This window comes from Strongylocentrotus purpuratus, unplaced genomic scaffold, assembly GCF_000002235.5.
Source record: "Strongylocentrotus purpuratus isolate Spur 01 unplaced genomic scaffold, Spur_5.0 spur5_scaffold_21, whole genome shotgun sequence".
Lineage (NCBI taxonomy): Eukaryota > Metazoa > Echinodermata > Echinoidea > Camarodonta > Strongylocentrotidae > Strongylocentrotus > Strongylocentrotus purpuratus.
Window position 1 is genome coordinate 33,664,894 of NW_022145607.1, and position 21,357 is coordinate 33,686,250.

The 21,357-nt window shown below is 35.3% G+C and overlaps 1 protein-coding gene across 1 annotated transcript; it reads right to left on the reverse strand.

Annotated features, from left to right (window-relative positions):
* Window positions 1-113: 113 nt before the first annotated feature.
* On the reverse strand, window positions 114-12,791 carry LOC115927956 (neuronal acetylcholine receptor subunit alpha-3-like). Its single transcript, XM_030994341.1, has 6 exons — window positions 12,767-12,791; window positions 9,091-9,236; window positions 8,288-8,332; window positions 4,473-4,582; window positions 1,046-1,226; window positions 114-149 (listed from the first exon to the last, which is right to left on the reverse strand). Exons 1-6 carry the CDS (start codon window positions 12,789-12,791, stop codon window positions 114-116), a joined length of 543 nt encoding a protein of 180 aa, XP_030850201.1.
* Between the last annotated feature and the right edge of the window lie 8,566 nt (window positions 12,792-21,357).

The following is a 21,357-nucleotide window of genomic DNA, read 5'->3' on the forward strand; positions in this document are numbered from 1 at the left end:
TGTGCTTTGTCATTTGTTGTCTATGTTTCATTTTCTGTCTAACTTGAAAAAGCTGTGGCTCTGAGGTTGGCTTTTTCATGGGAAGTTCTTGAGCTACTTAAACTTGGCTGTCTTCACCGACATCGTGGTCCCATCTCGATGTCATCGTACTATAATACGATGGGTACACGATGGTATTGCGAGGGCTTCACGTAGTCGTGTTGCCTTCCGAAGACAATCGGGCAGCTTTTTGTTTCATTCGTATTGTCTTCGTAAGGGGATAAATGCCCGATGGCACCAATGATCACACTAAGTGAAGAGTCAGATGAAGATGAGACGATTAGAAGGACAATATGGACACACGAATTCAACACGAAAATGAACCTTCGCAAGGTCTTTGGGTAATTTTTTGTCACGCCAAAGATTTTGCCATCGCTCACGAAGTTGCTGCCGGAGCCTGAAAAATCCAATGGCGGTCATACGATGGCTTAAAGGGATCGTTTAACAATGTTAAATCTGAGATACACGGCCCTACGCGTTATCAGTGTCTGTGATATGGTGTAATATTGAAGCCCTACAAAAATTGCGCTTCAAAATGATCAAGAAGTGCCTCAAAAAAGTAAAAATCTTTGAGTGACCGGTTTTACCATACTCTTTTTCCCCAATAGACTGTAGTGTTATGAAAACCGTCAGGCGAACGGTTTTCAAAATTTGTAATTCCAATCATAAATATCTTGATAATCAGACAAGCGATCGGCTTGTAAAAGTCATGGGGTTCCTGACTGACCTAAAGGTTTATAATTATCATTGCATCATGAGCTAAATCCAGAATTTTGTTTCAGAATCTGAGACAAAGTTACCGGATCCCTTTAAGATGCCCTCACAAATGGCCCGATATGGCCCGATGTCTTTACGATCAGAGCCGAATTTGAAAATTTCTTTCATCATGTGTCCATCTTATGTCAACCTCGGGACAGTGTGACGCGGGCATTATCGGGATTTTGTTGGAACACGATTGCGGTCCCTCCGACCTCGGAGTGGGGGGGGGGGGGGGGGGGGGTCTTACCTCATGTGTTTTCAGTGACCAAGGGCCAAAGGTCAGGTTACAGTGCTGCACATCGTAGGGGAAGTAGGTAATATCGATGGGGCAGGAAGCGGCTATGATGACCTGGACGTACCAGTCCATGGTCCCGTCGTTCGACACGATGATGTAAGTATCTGCGTAGCTGATGAAATCCTTGACGACACTGTGACGGAGTAAGAATCGTAGTGGATTGGGACTATGACACCAACAGTTTATGGGGGCACAACCGGCCTGTACCTATTTCAAAGCAGTGTCGCAAAGGTTAAGTACACAAATAAAAGGTTCCCCTACCCAAATATCGATGTTCGTAGCCAAATGACTCGTGGAAACAAATTTTTTTTTCTTTTTTTTCTTATCAACATTTTTGTTTTTGAATTTGTATTATTGAGTATTTGGTGTCAACTGTGCCTAAGAGGGTGAAAAGAGAGCTAAATCACTGCAACCCTAGGGTCTTTCCTACCTGTATTACTGATTGGGATGTACAGGTGGACCATTACACCTGGGTTTCCCCTACTCTTATACAAATAGTGTAGTAGGTTCTAACTATGAGAAGGTGGTGACTCTTCTCCATTTAATAGCCTGTCCGATAGTCCACGATTCGGCCTATTGAGCACCATACCGGATTCCATGTGCGCATGCGCTGGTTTCCCTCGCGAGGTAAATCTGGGCTCGCCGTGGTACGAAATAATAGGGACTTTATATTTGCACGTCGACAGCTTCGACTGCAACGTGTGACGTCATGTTAAGGCACTGCGCATGCGTCACGTCGTCAAAGTCGGCGATGGGGAATACGTCAACCTTGATTTTCCTAAATCTAGTACATACACACATATTGATATTTATTTAGCTTTTACATTTTACATAAACATGCTCAATGTACTAGTATGCCGCGTGCGCATAAAATATACAGTTCCTTAGGACGACAAAGGAACATCGATCCCTTCCCTGCTATTATGTAAAAATGTGTAGAACAGGTGTCACATGTATATTCACCTGTTCTACACATTTTTACATAATAGCAGTGAAGGGATGTTCTTTTGTCCGTCATGTTCATAGTGTTACTTCCTGCATGCATGTTTATCGTCGAGTGCAATCTAAGATTAGGGACTTTAAGATTGAGTGGACGAGAACACGACGAACGCCGACTGATCATGCGTGTCAACGTACTCAACTGCCCATGTTGACTACAATTAGAAATCAATTAGATTGCACTCGACGATATACATGCATGCAGGAAGTAACACTATGAACATGACGGACAAAAAAAAGAGGACAAAATATACAGTTCCTCATTCTACTCTCAACAATTACTGTGGTAGACAAAAGAACATTCCTTCACTGCTATCATGTAAAAATGTGTAGAGCAGGTGAATATGCATGTCACACCTGTTTTACACATTTTTACATAATAGCAGGGAAGGGATGTTCCTTTGTCTACCTGAGGAACTGTACCGTACTCACTATGAACATGACTGACAAAAAAAGCGGACAAAATATACAGTTCTTCAGGTAGACAAAGGAACATCCCTTCACTGCTATTATGCAAAAATGTGTAGAACAGGTGAATATGCATGTGACACCTGTTCTACACATTTTTACATAATAGCAGTGAAGGATGTTCCTTTGTCTACGTGAAGAACTGTATATTTTGTCCGCTTTCTTTGTCAGTCATATTCATAGTGACTAGATTTAGGAAAATCAAGGTTGACGTATTCCCCATCGCCGACTTTGACGACGTGACGCATGCGCAGTGCTTTAAAATGACGTCGCACGTTGCAGTCAAAGCTGTCGACGTGCAAATCTAAAAGTCCGTATTGTCTTTTGTTCATGACCGTGTTAAAGGGGGTGGTGGGAGGGGGCAGTCGATGTTCCATTTAACGACCAAAAAAGAAGCACAGAAAAAAAATTGCGCCTTGTTGTGAGTGTCAAAGTGAAGCCAAGCAATTATGTGTAAAGACGGCCCTGAGTAACCCACTTTTAAGGCTCGTTCGGACACCCCAATCCCTCCCCCTCCCCCGCCGTAGTTATCATTTGGTTTTTAAGGTTTGAAAAGAATGACAACTGACGGTGCAACCGAAATGACGCGCGTGTTCACTGAACTCTGTGTTATTATTAAAGACCAGAAGGTAAAGCGAAAGTGAGAGAATGAATTGAATGTATCAAATGAGATGCTGAAGCAAAGTCACACACACACATACACACGCACAAATGTTCTTTGATATTTGAAATTTGATATGTGATATGTGTGGCATGATTAATTTTGTTAGGGATGTTATTTGGATCTGCAAAGACCGAATTAATACTTAAATTCCAATCGTTTTATTCAAACATCGCATAAGTAACTTTGGCGCAAGTCGTTTTTTGCACTCTCGCAAACAATGCCTCCTGTCCATCCAAGCGTAATCACATTCAACACAACAAATGATACTAAATGATTCGGGATCAAACACTCTTTCATAAGATGTATAATAATTTAGTGTTCATAGATGATTTTTAAATAATTAGCAATTTTCTAGATGTTTAGTTTTTTTTTACCCACACTGTATATTGCCTAAGTAAAATAATTGGAGATAGCAACAAGGGTAATACGGTTGATCAACGTGTAGTAATTACAATTATAATCTCTTTCACGGGAGAGCACGGCCGACTGTAATTACATGATGAGGGAGGTGTGAAGCTCCCTTTATTGCGAATTGTAAAACAAAGTAAGGAGTTTCTCGTCCGGTCTTTAAAAAAAAAAGGAGGAGGCAGTGATTTACTACTTACTTCTTTGTATTTCTTTTCTCAAGATGGCCGCCATGCTAAATATGGCTGACCTAGGTATATCTTTTCATTGCATCAACTCAAATAGCACAATATTTGTGAATAGATATACCTTGGAAAAAATTGTAAAAAAATGGAAAATAATAAATAGTAAAGCGCTGCCTCCTCCTCCTTTTTTGAAAAGGTCCGGAAGAGAAACTCATTACATTTGTTTTTTACTTGACCTTATCATACAACCATTCGCTATAGAAGCCGATCGCGTATTTGGCTTTTCCAATAATACATGTGCCTGACAATTTACTCATTCAAAAACAAGGTCAACATTACTTATTGTGCTGAAAGCACAATGCATGCACGTATGTGTAAACGACCGGAGTTTATGAAATTCCTCCTCCTTTTCTCCCCCAAATTCTCTGACGAGCAACACATTTTTTTGTATATATTTTTTAAAATAGTAGTCCTAACATTATGTGGCAGCTTTTTGTCAATACAAAATATAAAAACAATTAGATAAACATGTTCAGGAGGGGGGAGGGGGTAGAGGGGACGGGGTTGGAGGATAGGAGGGCTTACTCCAACCCCCAGAACTCCTACGTTGTATGGGCCTGAAGTAAGATTTAAACAGTGGTTAATGACGTCATCTTACCTTTGATAGAGGCAGATGTCGGGAAGCCAGACATCGTTCTTTTTAACGGTCACGTAATCGACGCCATCGAAATCCAAAGGATCCCATATCATGTTCTCATCCGTCCATATCTGAATGAAATAATAAGGTGAATATGCAATTAATGACGATGATGATGATGATAATAATAATAATGGAAATATTAATAATAATAACGCCGCCCTTCCTAATAATAATAATAATAATAATACAGATTATAATGACATTAGCTGTATATTACGCACGTATCCATACCACCGAGGCACTTGCAAAGTATTCTTATGCATGCCCTCTTACATGTTTTTTAGTATGTTATGGCCGCTGTCCTATGACATATGTATATGTAAATGTGTAATGGCTAGGTTCCTTTCTCGGCATAATTTTAACTCTAATTTTTAACATCATAGGGTCTATCTCTAGCTTGCAATGTCGAATGTCGATAACTCGTTGTTTGTCTTTTTTACCACGTACAGTCACTGTTCTTGATAGCCTGTACTCTATTTCATCTCTTCACATCCAGAACTCCTCGTTTTCTGTCACCTTCTCTCACTATGAACATGACAGACAAAGAAAGCGGACAAAATATACAGTTCCTCAGGTAGACAAAGGAACATCCCTTCACTGCCATTATGTAAAAAGGTGCATGTGTCACCTGTTCTACACATTTGTACATAATAGCAGTGAAGGGATGTTCCTTTGTCTACATGAGGAACTGTATATTTTGTCCGCTTTCTTTGTCAGTCATATTCATAGTGTCTTTCTCCCTCACATTTCCTTTCTGTTCTACTCCATGCGACTCATCTTTCTCTCTCTCTCTCTCTCTCTCTCTCTCTCTCTTTCTCTCTCTCTCGCTCTCATTTGTTCTTTCCTCTGTTTTTTCCTCATACTCTCCCTCTATCTTACTTTTTTCTCTCTCTCTATGCTCTCTTGGAATTTTCTTTATTGTATGTTACTTGTACCATCTAAATACTTAAAAGAAAAAAAAACATTTCGCTGACATATTCCCCTCTTTTCACCATTGATCTTTTTAAACCCAGTCTTAAGCATTTTAATTTTCTTTTTAATGGACTCTCGTTTTAGTTATTGCACAGCTCGGTAATTGCACAGTAATTGTAATGATGTATACGTATTGTTGTTATTGTACATATGCCCTTTTTTGCAATATTTACTGATAATAGTTTAGTTATTAGATATTTTAAGTTATGTAACTTATGTATTCATTCATTACTGCTATTTTATCATGTATATTTGATTTAAATTTTATTTTGTACCCAAGACAGTTGTCAGTATTTGGACTGTTTGCTCTTGGGTTTTAATTTTTTGATTTCAATAAAATCCTATATATATATATATATATATATATATATATACCATTTCTGGGACATAAGGGGTGAATGTTCAGAGCACTTTTATTTCATCTATTTCGTGCATTCTTTGCATTCTCGAGCTTCGATTTTTAATGCCAGTTTTTTAATTTTACATGTCAGTTTTGCTATTCCTATTATTATTATTATTAATATTATTATTATTATTATTATTATTGTTGTTGTATTTTCTTTGTATTCTCGAATGTATTTATATATCGTTTATGTTGTTTGTATATGACACTCGCCAGTGGAGGACGAATTTCTGTATTTTGTAAATCAGACAATAAATTATCTTGAATTATCAGGAATTACCCTGGCTTTAGCCAATTAGCTGCCCTCATGCGCTGAAAGCATTCGAATAATATATTCCTACCAGGTATCCATTTTCTACTCCTGGTTGGATAGTGGCAATTGTTGATTAATGTCTAGCCAAAAGACGCGGCGGGACTGGAACTGCGAATCATGTGATCTACCAGACGATTTTTCTTTCATTTGATTTTATTTCTGCATTTTTCCAAATACAATAACTGAACAACAAAGAACATATTAACGTAAGGTATAATACAAAATATACAAACAATAATAACTTCGTGTCAAAACGTTTACATAAATACATACAATAACGATCTTGATATTTCTATAACACATTTCATACATTTAACCCTAAAAAGGTCGGGCTATTTGAGGTCTTAGTACGGCCGGGGGGGGGGGGTATTATGGCCCCCCCCCCTGAAGATCTCGGCCGCAAAGCGGCCGATCGCCGCGAAAATTTGCACGCATGTCAAGTGAAGTGTATAGAATAATATGATAATTTCGATTTTTTGAAAAATTCACTCATTTGCATATTTATGGTAATTTATGCAAATAAAGTCATAAAAATCACATTTTTACCCATAAATCATATATTATTAATATTTAAAGGTAAAGACCAGTTATGGTCATGCGATTGCATTGTGAAAGAAACGTTGTGGAATCGATCAGAAAAGGTTGATCATCTAGCATCTAGCATCTGCAAGGTTCTGGAATCATCAAAATGATAAGAAATTTGGCCCATTCTTCGTAAAGTTACATGCACTATACACAGAAAGATGTATATGGGACTACCCTATATATCTCACAGACCATGAGAGAAATGAATTTACCAAATATATGAATTAGTAGGCGGTTTCCCGGCAAATCTTTTATCATCATGTATTAGTCAAAACATATTCTTTCACATGATTGGTAATGAGAGCTTCCATTTCATTTTTTGAAATTGGGGCGTTTCCAATACTGGTCTTTACCTTTAAGCATTCTTTTTCACTAAATGTATTCATTAGACCATTCTGAATAATAATACGACAAAAAATTGGAAGAGCAAGCTTATTCCTTATGTTATCCCTTGTTTTGATAATTTCTTATGTATTTCATTGTTTTGTTGTTTTATTTCATTTCTTACTACAATTCAACTATTTTGACTCCAAAAACAACCACCTAAACTTCAAACAAGACCCAATAACCCATGTTTGATCTGTTTTTAGGAAAAATGACATTTCCATATGTTTTGTACACAAATCACGAAAATGAGCGATTTTCGGGCTGACATGCAAAGACAAAAGGTCACGTGACCTTGTAACCGTAGGTCCGATTTTCAAAAAAATTCTTTTAAAAGTTGCGCAAGACTCAAAAGAAAAAAGTCAACGAGCGGCGGGGCGCCATTCATATGCGTTCCCGAGCAATCAGAAAAATCGTGGAGGGGGGGGGGGGGCATAATGGCCCCCCCCCTGGCCTTATTAGGGTTAAAGTATTATCCGAACTATCTGTGGAATAAAGTGCAGGAGACCGCTACCACCAGCGATGCTTGACTAGGATAGCGACCTCGAAAGAAAAATCTTCAGGGGAAATTTACAATTTAATTTTTGTTTTGTTTTACTATCTCCATTAAGATACATGTACTTTGCATGTTGTCGCTTAGACCTATATCACGTAATAGTCATAATTTCCAAGATTTGGGAGCGACAACAAAAATTGAATCTTACTTGTCCTGTCAGTGGAGTTGCGAGGGATCAGTTAAGGGAGGGGGGGGGGGGGGGTTGGACTAGGTGGATGAAATTGGATAAAATAAAACCATGATGATATTGAAGGGGGCATATAAATTTATTTACACGTTGCCCTCCTCTCCCTTTCTCTCTTTCCTGTTCATGTATTTAACTATTCAATGGGGGTATACGGCCACTGTGTCGTTATAATTGTTTGGAATTATTGTTCCACTTTGTTTAAAAGATACATGTGGCAGATATGGTGATGCACCGCTCATGACTTCTCGTGTATATTTAAAAGGAACAATAGATCAACTTCTCAACTGTGATGAAGGAAAGATACCAACAGTGTACCCAAAAATAAATTTGAATACATTTGTTGAGAAAATTTATCTACTGAACGGATTCTTACCATTCGCATGTGTGCCGATAGCTTCACTTGTTGGTTTTCTTCGTCCTGTCAAAAAAAGGTGAAAGGAAAATGATTACACAATTATATGCTCTCGAGCGAAAACGGTGCTTTTTCAATTCGTTTTCAGTGGCTACCTGCCGTAGCAACAAACGGAATTAACAAAAGATTTAACTCCGTTTCGTTGACAATCATACGTAGACGAAAGACTTCATGCATGGCTAATTGTCAACGAAACGGAGATAAGTCTTTTGTCGATTCTGTTTGTTGCTACAGCAGGCAGCCAGGGAAAACGCATTCGTTTGATAAAATTATGGAAATGCAAGCACTAGTTTAAACAAACAGAACTTTGTTATTCCTAGCTCATATTTCCTGACTGAGGTATTATGAAAGGGCAGAAACATAGCTTTCTAGAAATGTGATTTTCTCTTTGAAATTCAGATACCGCCCGCCAAATAACTTTTTGGTTTCCTCTCTTCAAATTCATTTTAATCACCCATGCGTGAAATATGCATCATTAAGAGTTATGTCAAATAAAAGAAGAGGATCTAAGCTTTTTAAATATGTGTCATTTATCGATTATAAATGTGGCTAAGTAATGATAAAACATCGATAATTCTCGGTTTTCATTTTTCTGTTTTTCTGTCCATTATCGACTGTATATGGAAATGTGATTATAAGCATCAATTTGTAGAACGACTCCAATATTTTAATAACCTTTCAAAATTTATGTTCGATAAACGCCTCAATGATAAACTTATTAATGGTGGTTTAATAGTGAGTTGATGCTTATTAACTTTACTTACGAACTTGATGAGCTCAGCCGGAAGGAGTCTGAAGGACACATTCGTAGATCGTCTGACGTCACGCACAGGTCTGACTGTGATTGGTCCATAGTTATCTAAGAGTTGCTTTAGCAGAACGCTCTGAGTATTATTGTTTCTTCCCAAAGCTGCTGAGGACAATCAAATATATACAAATATATATATAGACATGATATTTCAATATGATCATCATCATCATCTGAATTTTTGTGTATCATCATTAATAGTATTCTTTTTCTAATCATTACGACTACTATCATTACTACTACTGCTATTACTATAAATAATTGATCTAGCTTGTTATTGTTTTTAACAATCTTCGTTTGCGTTCAGTTTGATGAGGATGTATCTATTTTAAGTGATGGCAGCCAAGTTATAGAGGCAAGATGACATTGGATCTCTAAGATTCGGATTTGTAGTTGAAACGCTCTCCCCCCCCCCCGAAGTAGGCCCTTTTATGGATGAACGATACTTAGGGCCTCCCTTTTGGAGCGTTTGGAGAGCTGATTGGACTCCCTCCCCCATAATAGACGGATTAAAAAATAGGGATAGCGGAACCGTGCCCATTCTGACACCCCGGGTTGGACTCTTAAAGGTATTATGTCCCATTTGCAGGCCAAAACATAAAAAGGTTAAAATTCCAACGACATTTGAAAGATAATTCTAATTTAGAACTTCCCTAAAAAAGGGGGGCTTGAACATGTCTTTAAGTGAGAAAATAACGACTATTAGTTGTCGAATCGGCTTAAGAGCTATAGAGCCAGTAAGTAATAGTGTGATTTTCAGACCATTGTGCCGAATGGTCGTAAGTTTTATGCTGCGCAAAGATTCAATCAGTTTATTGATGTAGACATAATTGCTCATATATCCTTTACAGCTCATTTTATGTATGTATTTACCAACAAAGAAAAAAGCCAAACAGTCACTCAATAGTGTTAGACAGTAAAGTTTAGCAAGTAAACGGGTTTCCTTGCATAATTTGAATATTAGGACACTGGTAACGTTTAACTTTTACAGATAGGACATACATGACATATTCATAATTCCTCCAAAGTTCTATAGAATTTGATGTTGGCTGCAAAAGGGACATAGTATCTTTAATGTCATATCATAAATATCATTTAAACGTCTCTCTCTATCTATCTATCTCTCTGTCTCTCTCTGTCTCTCTCTGTCTGTCTCTCTCTGTCTCTCTCTCTGTCTCTCTCTCTTTCTCTCTCTCTTATTCATTTGTTAATATTATCACATGTTTATCATTGTTCATATTATCACATGTTTGTCTTTGTTCATATTAACACATGTTTATCATTGTTATACTATTGTTATATTGATACTATGTTGTAAATATGTTTGTACTCCCATGCCCCGAGAGGGGGTCGATAGAGTCAATAAAATCTTATAATTTTACTACTACTGCTATTAAAACAACTGCTACCACTATTACTAATGATAATAATACTAATACTACTATTGCTGCTGCTACTACTACTTCTACTACTACTACTACTACTACTACTACTACTACTACTAATATTATTACTACTACTACTACTACTACTACTACACTACTACTTCTACAATGATTACTGCTTCAACAATATTTGTCGCTCTTATTTGCTGTCGAATGAAACTATTTTAACCATTTTATTCTAAAATATATGATTGCCGCAATGTCTCTTTCCCTCAACCATCTATGACACAAACCTCGTTACAGAAATCCTAAGGGTCGACAAAATGACCATTAATATTGATACCAACGCCCAAACAAAAAGCTTCACCTTTTTATCTAATATTCGAGGTCTCAAATCCGTCTCTACATTATTGGTGGTGTTGAATTAAGCAGGTTACGTATACGGTATGGTAGTATATTGAGGGATCGGCTATTGAGGTGGTAGTCTTTGGCGCGGAAGGGGGGGAGGGGGGGGGGCTGGGGGAGGCACCGTTCTTTCTCTATTTCTGGCTGAAGTATGGGTGAATATAACCTTGGGCGTATCATCTTTTCACGTTGCCCCTCTGTCCCCCCCCCCCTCTCTCTCTCTCTCTCTCTCTCTCTCCTTCTCTTTCTTAATTTTTCTATTTCTTTCTTTTTTTCCCTTTTTTGCTTTTCGATGGCGACGGAACCCGATTCGCCCGGAAGCATCTCCTTTTCAAATTGCCTCCCTATTTCCTTTTCTACCTCCTCCCACAACTCAATCTCTCTCTCTCTCTCTCTCTCTCTTTCTTTCTCCCTGCCTCTCTCTATCTTGCTCTCTCTCGCCCTCTCTCGCCCTCTCTATGTATTTCTCTATCTTTATCTTTTCCCTTCCTTTTTTTGTTTAATGGGGGAGGTGGGCCCCTGTGTTCCCTATATCTACGCCACGGTTTACCTATAAAGGAACCAGGTTAATTACTAAGAACGCATTAGCTATTTCAGTTAAAGCAAACACATTAACAACGTTGACGCGTATAATCGCCAATGACAACACTGTAAAAATGTGGGCGTTTGTTTACTGACATGTTTTTGTCCAAAAAATCAAAACACATGCACTATAAACAAAAATATGTTTTTTTAGGTTTTTTAAAACGCAGGTAAATTAGCACTCATTGTTAAAACAATCAGTGCATCCGCTCGTTAACAAACAGTTTTGTCTCTTACTGTTAGATATTGAATGGTTTTATCCGTTGTGAAATTGATCAAGATAAGTAAGCGTTTGTAGACACGCGGCTGCTAACAGTTTACAAGCTCTAGATTCATAAACAATCGTTTGGACACAAGCACATACAAATAGGTCAAAATTTAGGGTGACAGATTATATCGTCAAATGTCAATTTCCAATTGGGCTTTAACATCAACTACGCGTCAATTCATCAAGAAATTTGTAGGCTTATTGCTTTAATGTTAAACTTTTCACTATATTTTGCTTATCTGGGTCATTTTCATCATCCACTTTCCTTTAGCCTTGTAGTTGCTATGGAAAATGATTGGCAAATTTCGTTGAGAGGATTTGTAACACTTCCAAACTAATGAAATTCTAAATCATGTGAATATATTAATCATCTAGCTTCACCATAACTAGAACAGCGTAGCATTTAGCCGCTTTTTTGTCTGATTAAATTGAATTTAAAATGTCACGCGAGTAAAAAGAGGAATGATGAATTTGAAGCTCCTGCTATCAAATTTGTAAACCTTCCAGAAAATGACAAGAAAAATTGAAATTGTATTATAATGGTGATTTTTTTTTTCTAGTAGAAATTATATTTTAACCTTCCTATCTTTCCTTTTCTCCCCTCCTCGGGAATGTGAGATTCTCTGTTTTAAAACAATCATTCGCAGATATGTGTTGCATACTTCTTTTTCTCCCCCAATTTCTCTTTGAAATTCATCATGATATGCCACATTCAAAAGGACAATCCAACCCCTTGTAATAAGAAAGTTATGAATGTTCGAAATATGAGATCACTACAGCTGTGCGAATCCTAAATTGACAGTTTGGTCACTGGATATGTAACGTAGTGGATAACTTGTAGTGAATTTATGCTCCATTATAGTGTCAACGAACTTTATGTAATGTTTTGATATTGCCTTGTTGTGCCGACAACTTTTGAGAAATTTACGCTGATAATTTATGCAGTTTTCCTGCGACGTCGTATGTTTCACATTCTTGACACATTTTGGCACCTGCCTTCACATATCTCGTCGCCATGGTTTGTTTTCGTAATGTGACCAATCACAGCTTCCGCTGGTCACGTTTTCGCCACGGAGCTGGGGTTTTCGTTAGTTAGCCTGCATGATCTCGTAAGATCATCACGTATTGGATTGATTCACTTTTATAGCGATCTTCGCGATTTTTCATCCAGCAGCTACGGCGACATAGTGTAGCGTTTTCCGTTGGATTTTCACTAGTACACGCATGTGATTTCTTCACAACTGTTAATAGCGAACTGCTTGTTTTCTCTTCGCGACTCGACATCTCGTGACTTCAATTCTGACACTTATTTCACTTGGAATACGCGGTTTCCGTACAACGCACCAGTGGTTATTTTCGTGTACTTTCTTCCTGGGCTAGCATATTTTGATTTACGCTTGTGCTAGTCCGAGGTGTTTATATTTACGTTACTTCATTTTTGCCACAACTTTAGAAGAACGCGATCCGCTTCTCGTACTTTAACCGAGGCCTCCGGTTATTAGATAGCGTTTATATTACCAATTCTTGCCACAACTAGACTCCACTTCTTCAGTCTTCAGTCTAGTATGTTGTATATAGCCGTCGGGGACATTTACTACGAACACTCCCTCTGTTCCCCAACATTTAGGAGTGTCAATTTCTACAATTCTTCTTCAACGTGTTACACTCGACATTGTATATTGATCAACACACATCGCGATCGCCATTGTCATCTTCATACTACATATATATATCACTCTCAAGTTTCTACACAACAAAAGACAGTGGTGAGTAAAAGTCTAGCTCGTACTCATTATAGTCAGCATAGAATTTTTACAAACTCTCCCGTTTGTCATGCTCAAAATAATATCACTAAGTTCTGTTTTTCTACCAAGTGCCTTCACACATGGGACATTATTCAAAATAAACTATAGAGAGTATATTCTTACAGGTCCTCTTAAAAGAAAATAATATGATAATCAGGATTTATAAGGCGCTTAATACAGAATACCGTGTCTAAGCGCTATCGGATTCATTCATGCACAATGTGCACCATCTACACTCCCTGTGGAGTATTCCTACCACAATGGTCATCGTGAGGGCATAGACAATTACTAACACAAATGCTTTCGTCATCCTACCGGATCCCAATTTCTGTCTAGGATATTGAGTTGCAAATGTAGATTAATGACATTTAAAGGACATTAAGTGCTATGTCAGGGATCGAACTACGATCTTTGAAATTCAAGTCAAATGCATCGAGAACGGTACAACGAATCGTCTTCTTTCTCTAATAATTTAATGAAACTTAAAAGCTTCCGCGCTTCGCGCTGGGAGGGGGTACCTTAATCCAGACCAGGATTAAGAGTCGAGAAATGTACAACGAATCGACTTCTTTCTCTAATGATTTAATGAATCGTAAAAGCTTCCTCGCTTCGCGCAGGGGGGGGGGGGGGATGAATTTAGACTAGGATTAATGGTCGAGAACGGTACAACGGATCGTCTTCTTTCTCTAATGATTTAATGAAACGTAAAAGCTTCCTTGCTTCGCGCGGGAGGGGAAAAACTGTATTCAAACGAAGATTATTTTCGAGAACGGTACAACGAATCGTCTTCTTTCTCTAATAATTTAATGAAACTTAAAAGCTTCCGCGCTTCGCGCTGTAGGGGGTACCTTAATCAAGACGAGGATTAAGAGTCGAGAACTGTACTTCGAATCGTCTTCTTTCTCTAATGATATAATGAATCGTAAAAGCTTCCGCGCTTGGCGCGGGAGGGGAAAAAGTGAAGAAAATGCAATAAATTTTCAATAATTCATTACATTTTACCCCGCTTCCCAACATAACACAAATCCTCTGTGTGCCCATACCTTGAGCCATAATGCATGGCAGTCCAGAGGATTTTTTTTTTATTTTGGAGACCGGGGTAACATGCAATAAATTATTGAAAATTTATTGCATTTTCTGTGTTTTTTATTTTTATTTATGGAAACTGCCCCATACCCTAGCCCCCGCTGCGTACAGTCATCGTTCAGTGACAAAGCAATGGCCTCGTAGCTGTGAGGCCTCAGGATCAAAACCGTATCGATGTGCTATATTAGTGCCCTTTTGTGGGGCATTAATCCTCATTACTGTCATTTATGACTTAAGGGCGTAGGTCCCCTAGTAGATAAGCATTGTAGCATACACATGATTTAGCAGTCACTTAAAACACACATTGGCAAATTATTATTCAATAAAATCTGAGAATGTATACTATTATCTAGATCTATTATGTTTAAATTATTTTTAAAATAATTCCATAAATTGGGGTAAAACAAAAATATTCCAACTTTATGAGCGACAGTGTACATGCAGGTAAAACGCAGGTTAATTAGCACTTATTGCTAAAATAATTAGTGCATCCCGCTCGTTAGCAAACAGTTTTGTCTCTTACTGTTGTATATAGAATGGTTTATCCGTTGTGAAATTGGTCAAGATAAGTAAGCGTTTGTAGACACGCTACTGATAACATTTTACAAGCTTTATTTTCCGAAACACGTGTCTTTATCATCCATTCATAGCTCTCATTTCATCGGGAAAATATGATATTTGATATTTTGCTGGATATCTGGTATGTACATTTGTATACGAATGCATGTTGTTTGTATGTAGACCTACTTTGTAATCATTCATAATTTGATTATAAAAATATAAAAAATCATGCTCAGGTCTGTTAGGGGAAAAAAGGCAAGGACTCATGTTATGTCTTGTCAAGTTTTTTTTTGCAATTTATGAAAGTGATTTAGGGATTATTAGTTTACCAGAAAAAAAGTTATTCAATGATTTAATATTAGAAACATCAAGGGGTTGAATCGTTTGAATACAAGCACACACAAATGGGTCAAAATTTAGAAAGAAGGTGACAGATTGTATCGTCAAATGTCAATTTCCAATTGGGCTTTATCATCAACTACGCGTAAATCATCAAGAAATTTGTAGGCTTATTGCTTTAATGTTAAATTTCTCACTATATTTTGCTTATCTGTGTCATTTTCATCATCCACTTTCCTTAAGCCTTGTAATTGCTATGGAAAATGATTGGCAAATTTCGTTGAGAGGATTTGTAACACTTCCAAACTAATGAAATTCTAAATCATGTCAATCATTAATCATCTAGCTATACCATAACCAGAACAGCGTATGCATTCAGCCGCTTATTTTTGTTTGATTAAATTGAATTTAAAATGTCACACGAGTAAAAAGAGGAATGATGAATTTGAAGCTCCAGCTATCAAATTTGTAAACAACAAAATATAAATTGTATTATAATGGTGATTTTTTTTCTGGTAGGAATTATTAACCTTTCTATCATTTCTCTTTTTCCCTCCTCGGGAATTTGAAAAAACTGCGTTATTTTTGTATGAAATGTTTATATTCCTTTTATTGTACCAACCCTCTACATGCAAACATCCTGAAAAAATTCTCAAACCTCAAAAATATTTATGGTTTTCTTTGGAGGCGTCACTGTGCAACACCCTCTTACTTAACAGTAAATTCCCCCAACCATTTTTTGATTTTCCAACCGGTTTCCATAAAAATTAGGCATAAAACAGGCTTTTAAACAAATCTGTCAACACTAAATGTCTAACATGGTATTTAAAGCCGATTCAATGCTTTATGAAGATTTTCATTAAATGTACTATGTCCCTTTTGCAACCAACTTCAAATTCTGTAGAACTTTGCAGGAATTATGAATATGTCATATATGTCCTATCTAGTTCTGATTGCCGCTACGAGAGGAAAAACTACAAAAAAGGTCATACGGAACTTACATGATTTGAACAAACTACCATAATAAACCAATGGACACATGCATGCGATGATACATTCCACTACTTTGACTAGCATTTTCCCCACAATTGACTAAATTAGTCCTGATTTGCTTTTAATATTTCGTGTTGTATTCTTATAATAAGTAAATTTTGAATGTTACTTGTTGTCATTAAATTTTTACTTCATTTTTTCTTCCATTTATAAATTGTTCTTCTATTTCAACAGTATTTTAAAATCTCTGAACGTTTGTGTAGTTTGTTTAAGTTGTTGAACTGTTTTAAGTTATTGGTTTTAATTGTGTGTGTTTTAGGCTTTGGTTTCGTAACCTTAGTTTTGTATGTTCGTTTATATTATCTGTGTCATGTACACGTTTTTCTATTTTCTCTTTATTTTTTATGTCAAAATGCCAGTGAAAATGATCGGAATAAATGTGAAATATAGATGCCTATAGAACCCAAAGATATACATCAGTTATTAAGTCCAACTACAGAGGAGGATGAAGAATATGGACCAAATAGTTTTTGTTATACGTCCGAGGAATTTAACTCATGTTTAAACACTTTTACTTCTCATTCTAAAGTATATTTTACATCAAGTTACCTTCATATAAATTGTCGCAGTTTAAATAAGAATTATAGTGCAATATTTTTGCTTTTAGATGATATTGATATGCAATTTTCTGCTATTGGTTTTACTGAAATTTGGATTAAAGAGGATGACCCATTCTACAATGTTAATAATTATATTTTTTTTATTGAATGTAAGACAAGGTAAGAAAGGAGGAGGAGTAGGAGTTTTAATAAATGAGAAATTGAAATATAAACAACGTAAGGATTTAGATGTAAATAATGAATGTTTTGAGTCAATGTTTATAGAAATTGAAAAGGTAAAGAAAAATGTTTTAATTGGTGTTATTTACCGGCCTCCAAATCAACCAGTGCAACCGTTTTTAGATATTTTAGAAGATACTTTAAATGTTGTTCATAAGGAAAATAAAGACATATATCTTATGGGCGATTTTAATATTAATTTATTTGATGTTAACTCTTGCCAATCTGTTAATGATTTTTTAGAATTATTGATGACTCATTTTTTATATCCCATGATTCATTGTCCAACCCGAATAACTGACAGGTCTTGTATTTTAATTGATAATATTTTTACGAACAATTTAGAAGAAGTTTGGTGTGGAACAATTTTAAGTGACGTAAGTGACCATTTGCCAGTATTTTTAATCAATACAAAACAGTGCATACAAAATGAAGATAATAATTTTGTTTTACGTGATCTAAATGAGGAAAATATTGGAAAATTTATGCATGAAATATATAACACTGATTGGACTTTAAATTCTAATGATCCAAATTATAGTTATGAATGTTTTTTAAGACAGTATGTTTGTATTTTTAATAAATTTTTTCCTTTGAAAAAATGTGTAAAGAGTAAAAAATATAATAACCGATGGTTTACTAAAGAGTTACGCAAAATGTGCAAAGAAAAATGTGAATTATATAAGAAGATCCAATTGAATATAAAAAAGATAAATACAACAAATATAGAAATATGGTGAATGGTAAAATTAAAAAAGCTAAAATAGAATATTTTAAGGCCAAATTTAGAAATGCATCAGGAAACATACGGAACACATGGAAATTAATCAATGAAAGTCTCGGTAAGAGTACGAGTAAGCGTAATATGCTCGACTCGGTTATGTGTAATCATCAAGCTATATGTGATAAGAAAGAAATATGCTCTGTTTTTAATAATTTTTTTATTAATATAGGACCTAACTTAACTGATAATTTAGACAACAACATAGATAATGATTTTAGTAATGATGACATTTATAGTAATATTGATTTTAATTTATGTACAGTTTTTTTTAATCCAATTACCCCCACAGAAATAATCAATATTGTAAGTAAATTAAAAAATAATAAGAGTTGTGGTCATGATGATGTAAATGTTAAATTATTGAAAAAAGTTGTTCATATTATATCATGTCCTTTAAGTGCAATACTCAATATTTCTTTATCTGCAGGTATAGTACCAGAGCAATTAAAACTTGCAAAGGTTATTCCTGTTTTTAAAAATGGCACTAATGAAATGTTTCTAATTATCGAACTATATCTATACTCCCTGTTTTCTCAAAGATTTTAGAAAGAGCTGTTTATAATCGACTTTTTATATTTTTAAATAAGTGTAATATTATCACTGAATGTCAATATGGTTTTAGACCTGGGCACTCTACATCTAATGCGATTATGCATTTTATTTATAATGTTTTGAAAACTTTTGAAAATAATCATATCTTAATGGGCCTTTTTTTAGATTTAAGTAAAGCATTTGATACATTAGACCGCACTATTTTATTGAAAAAATTATATTATTATGGTATTCGTTGAGTAACTTTAAAATGGTTTGAAAGTTATTTAGAAAATAGAACCCAATTTGTACAAATAAATAAAGATAAATCTAATATTGAAAAACTTAGATGTGGAGTGCCTCAAGGATCCATCCTTGGACCTCTTTTATTTATTATTTATGTTAATGACATGTGCAATATTTCTGATAAACTAAAGTTTATTTTATTTGCTGATGACACAAGTGTTTTTATGTCTCATTCTGATGTCCAGGTTTTACAAAATGTTTTTAAGCAATAAATTTTGAAACTTTCTAATTAGTTTTTATATAATAAATTGGTTTTGAATTATGATAAAACTAAGTTCATGGTTTTTAGAAATAGAAATATTGATTTTAACAACAATCACTAACGAGTAAATGATCATAATTTTGAACGTGTAGATAATCTTAAGTTTTTAGGTATTGTAATTAATCATAAATTGAAGTGGCATGAGCATATAAATGTGTTGTGCAATAAAATAGCAAAAAATATTGGTATTTTATATAAATTTCATTTTTATCCCTTAAATATTTTGAAAATGTTGTATCATACTCTAATAACACCATATTTTAATTACTGTATAATAATTAGCAAAATTTGTTAGAATCATTATGTCATATTTTTCAAAAGATCCAAGGGTAGATGGTAATACTGCAAATGATAGCTCACAGATAAGCAATGTTGTTAGGCACACTCGTAGCGGTAGGAGGGTGAATTGCCCAGTTCGCCTTGATTTGTAAATATGTTTATTTGTTCATATTATCACATATTTATCATTGTTCATATTATCACATGTTTATTATTGTTCATATTATCACATGTTTATCATTGTTCATATTATCACATGTTTGTCTTTGTTTATACTATCTTATTATGTTCATCAATTTTCATGTTATCACATGTTTATCATTGTTATACTATTGTTATATTGATACTATGTTGTAAATATGTTTGTACTCTCATACCCCGAGAGGGGGTCGATAGAGTCAATAAAATCTTACAATCTTACAATCTTACAATCTTACAGTTGCATGGGCAAATTTTAATAAAGTTGATATGTTAAGGTTACTTAAGCTTCAAAAGAAAGCAATACGCATTATAACTCATTCCCAATATTATGCTCACTGTAATCCTTTATTTTGTAAACTTGGAATTTTGAATGTAATCGATATGCATAATTTTTATAACACAAATGCTTTAGTCATCCTACCGGGTCCCAATTTCTGTCTAGGATATTGAGTTGCAAATGTAGATTAACGACTTGCCAAAGGACATTAAGTGCTATGTCAGGGATCGAACTACGATCTTTGAAATTCAAGTCAAATGCATCGCTCGATTACGACACTTCTACGACCATCGGGTCGTAGAATTTTTTTTAATTTGAAAACTTAGTTATTTTGTTTGATGATACAAATGGGAATGTAGTCCGCCACTGCATCTCAGCCGTATCACCGATTCGGCCAATTTGAAAAGCCCATACCTTTAGCGATTGCAACTTTAATTTTTTTTAAAACAAGTTTTTATATTTTGTCCGATTTTCTTCAAACTTTAAACAGTCTGCTTTTCTAATTTGTCTGCATTCTTTTAGAGCAGTTTGCTATTAAGGTTGCATTCCCCTCTTCAGATTACGGTATTGATATTAAACAGTATGTCATGTAGTATCAGACTCGTTCAATATTATATTTACCACTTTAGTATATCGTTCTAATATATTTCATTCGAATGGAAATAAAAGCTGGAAGAAAAAATATCGAAAATTCGTCAGTAATTACGACTAAGAGAAATGTTTTGTATCACCATTATCATGACATTTCAGGATATAGGAAGAATTGTTTTCAAAATAATGTTAAGGACCAATAACAAAAGAAAAAAAAATGAATGGACAGCATTTTTTATTCATGTTCCGAGCATTCTATAGCTAAAAGGCATGAAATAATAATAAACTAAACAATTGAATTTATAATAATAATATCCATTTCGCAGAATATACTCAAGCGCTGAAAGTATTCATGAAAAATGTACACTATAATTTCATGTAAATTGCAATACAGACGACATGAACAACACTATTAAGAGTACATCGTTGAAATAAGTTGACACAAATATAGACTAAGGAAATATAAAATAATGACAAAGATGTAATGTGGACAAATTGAATTAATCAAACATGGTTTTGAACAACGGTTGCTATTTCTTTAAGAAGCTCTGGTAACTGATTCCATAGAACTGATCAAGCATTTGCAAAAGATCGCCCCATGCCCCATGATTTTGTTGTGTTCATGACTACAAGAAGAGAAGTTGTCTTACTATTATTATTAAGGAAAGTAAACAAAGTACAGTTGTCTTTAGGGGAAGTACAAACAATGAAAAACAAGTAAAAAAAATA

What these genes read in the sequence shown, in the direction of transcription:
- LOC115927956 (XM_030994341.1), bottom strand. Translation starts at nt 12,791, where the DNA reads ATGGCGACGAGATATGTGAAGGCAG. An exon ending in TATCGGCACACATGCGAATG is followed by an intron (nt 4,583 to 8,287) that starts GTAAGAATCCGT and finishes TATTTCATTCAG; the next exon opens with ATATGGACGGATGAGAACAT. An exon ending in GGTCACTGAAAACACATGAG is followed by an intron (nt 150 to 1,045) that starts GTAAGACCCCCC and finishes ATCGTATTATAG; the next exon opens with TACGATGACATCGAGATGGG.